The 2,547-nt window shown below is 35.8% G+C and overlaps 1 protein-coding gene across 3 annotated transcripts in view; it reads right to left on the reverse strand.

The window, feature by feature from the left end:
• The window catches only part of sybu (syntabulin (syntaxin-interacting)), a 13,659-nt gene that overhangs the window by 7,613 nt on the left and 3,499 nt on the right, over positions 1 to 2,547 (reverse strand). For 2 of the 3 annotated variants that reach the window (XM_017309662.1, XM_017309661.1), the window contains exons 2-3: positions 1,111 to 1,148; positions 409 to 595 (exon numbers count right to left, since the gene is read on the reverse strand). In XM_017309662.1, the coding sequence (XP_017165151.1) occupies positions 409 to 595; positions 1,111 to 1,134 (211 nt within the window). In that variant the 5' untranslated portion in view covers positions 1,135 to 1,148. Of the gene's footprint in view, positions 1 to 408; positions 596 to 1,110; positions 1,219 to 2,547 lie in introns of those variants that run through there. The other variant, XM_008431940.2, reaches the window with a different exon arrangement.

A 2,547-nucleotide genomic window follows, 5' to 3' on the forward strand; every position in this document is an offset into this window, starting at 1 on the left:
TATATAATTTGTTTTTTGTTTTTTTTTTCTCCGTAATTTCAATTCACACACTTTTAATGGAAACGCAGCTAGTCAGAGAGGCTCATCACCTCCGCTCACACACAGACACTCTCCAGTGCATTCTGTTTGTTTCTTATCTCCACAGAATTGCATTTGAGTCAACATAGCAAATAAAAAATTACATTGGCCAGGTCTGTTTTAGGTTACATAATCCACTATGCAAATTTAATCAAACAGCAGAAGCAGCATAATGCAATTTGACACCTGACATAACTGATTAAAGCATCTGAGGTTTCTATGTTTAATTCAGTATGTAAAGCCCTCATAACCCAGCCAGCATATGTGTTATGCAACGACATTTTACTGTGAAAACTGCTAATCTTTGGCTGATCCTGAGGGTCGTCTTACCGGAGCAAAAGCTGTTGGTGCTGATGGTCCTCTTGGAGTGATCCGAGCTGATGTCGCACTCCTTCCCCTCCTCTTCGGATAGCAGGGAATCAGACAGAAGCGTGCCTCTGTCCTTCGGCCGGAAAGGATGGAGAACCAAACGTGGGATGCGGCTGCGGGGGCTTCCTTTCTCGGGTGATTTCTTTTCCTGTTGTAAACATTTGTCAGCATAAAAAGTCAAAATAAAAGAATTTAGATTAACATACATAAAGCTTTCTTTTGGAAATAACTAGGCGTGGGTGATATTGTGACAAACAATGTTTCATCGCGATATTTTGTGGTGCTATCGTGATAACGATAAAAGTGACAATAACTATTTACTCCTTCTTTTTCAATTAACTGTATGGCTGGAATATTATTTTATACTTCATCCCTAACATGTCCATACACTGTAACTTCTATAGGAAAATGGTTGCACCGGATTTAATTTAGGTCTATCAGAGTAGGAGGACTGAATATACATGGAAAGCCCATGTTCAGAAAAAAAAAAAGGTTTTGTAAAGATATTTATGACTGTCATTTGACAAAATGTGAAATGGATCAAGGGGTTTTTATAGTTTATGTTACTACTATAGTTATATTTATCATTTATACTGCCTCAAACAGCAATTTATACACAATTATTATCAAAGCTCTCATCAAAAGCTCGAAGAGAAGACTCACCTCATATTCTTGGAATGGTCCCATTGCAGCGTTATTCCCTAATGAGAGGAAGGGAAAGCAGAAATCCAGAGATTTATTTTTGGTACGAAACATGTCTGTGGCAGCATTTTGACGTGGCACTGAAACTGCTCAAAAACAAGAGTCCTCTGTCTGAACTCTGTTACGCCACTAAATCCCACCCTCAACACACACACATACACTTAGAAACACACACAAACACAGAGCCTGCCTGGTACAGATGGCGCATGAATTCTTGACCTGGACAGACATATACAAATCCAATCTTTGTTTTTTTTTCTGGCCCCAGTTGAATGAGGTGAAAAACAAGAAATGTACAGATGCCATGTTTTATTTTGTCCAGGTTACTGAGTAATTCTAAAATTATTAGACTGAGTTTTACTCTGAGGAAAGGGAAAATGAATTAACAGAAAATAATCATGATCACAAACTTCAACGTGTTTTCTGAAGGATTTATGTGACAGATTAACACAAAGCTGCGCATAATTGTTAGGTGAAAGGAAAAGAACACATTTTCAAAATTTTGTTCCAAAACCTGAAAAGTGTGGCATGCATTTTTATTCATCTCTCTCTTGGAAACCCAGAAGAATCAATCGGTGAATGACATTTATGTTCTATAACGGCCTAATCAAAGTTTGGACCTAAATTCAATGGGCATTTTCTGCTTAGATTTATCTCACTGAGCTATTTTGATAAATATATTGGGCCAAAATTTTTTTTTGTAAAATTGCAAAGCTGGTATAAACAGAATAATGACATCTGTATCTACAGATTTTTTGTTGTAAAAACCAAATTATAATTTCACTTCCACTTCACAATTATTAATCACTTTGTGCTCATCTGTCACATTAAATATAACAAAATATACTAAAGTTCATGGTTATAATGTAAAAGAAAAAAAAAACACTTTGGTAAGGAATCTACTATTTAATTTTGACTCTCTGACTAAACTTAAAAACCTCTTTAAAAGGTAAACAGAGTTCAGAGTCACACACACACTGTGACAGACTTTGATAAAGTTTGCAGAGCAGGAAATAACTTGTATAACAGTAAACCTCAGCTTTTGTTCTTGCACGTTATACACAATATTGAAGCATTTTTTTATTGAAGCCACAGAGATAAATAATGCAGACCTTTATTCATGCTTGGATAAACTTTTTGTAGTCGCTTCACTTCCTCTCTCTTGTTGGTTGCGTAAGTGGGATGAGTTGCATAAGTGCATAAATATTTTTTTCCACTTTCCTCTGTAAGGAATGGTGTCATTTACCTCCACAGAGGAGGTTTGTACACTTTTTAAGCACATCACTGATTTAAATGTTATTTTTTAAAATCCAGCATTGACGTTAGACATGACAATGTTCTAAAATTATCATCTTTGTATTTCATTCTAGGTAACCCAGAATGATTCAAAATTACCCC

This window comes from Poecilia reticulata, linkage group LG16 (genome assembly GCF_000633615.1).
Source record: "Poecilia reticulata strain Guanapo linkage group LG16, Guppy_female_1.0+MT, whole genome shotgun sequence".
Taxonomy (NCBI): domain Eukaryota; kingdom Metazoa; phylum Chordata; class Actinopteri; order Cyprinodontiformes; family Poeciliidae; genus Poecilia; species Poecilia reticulata.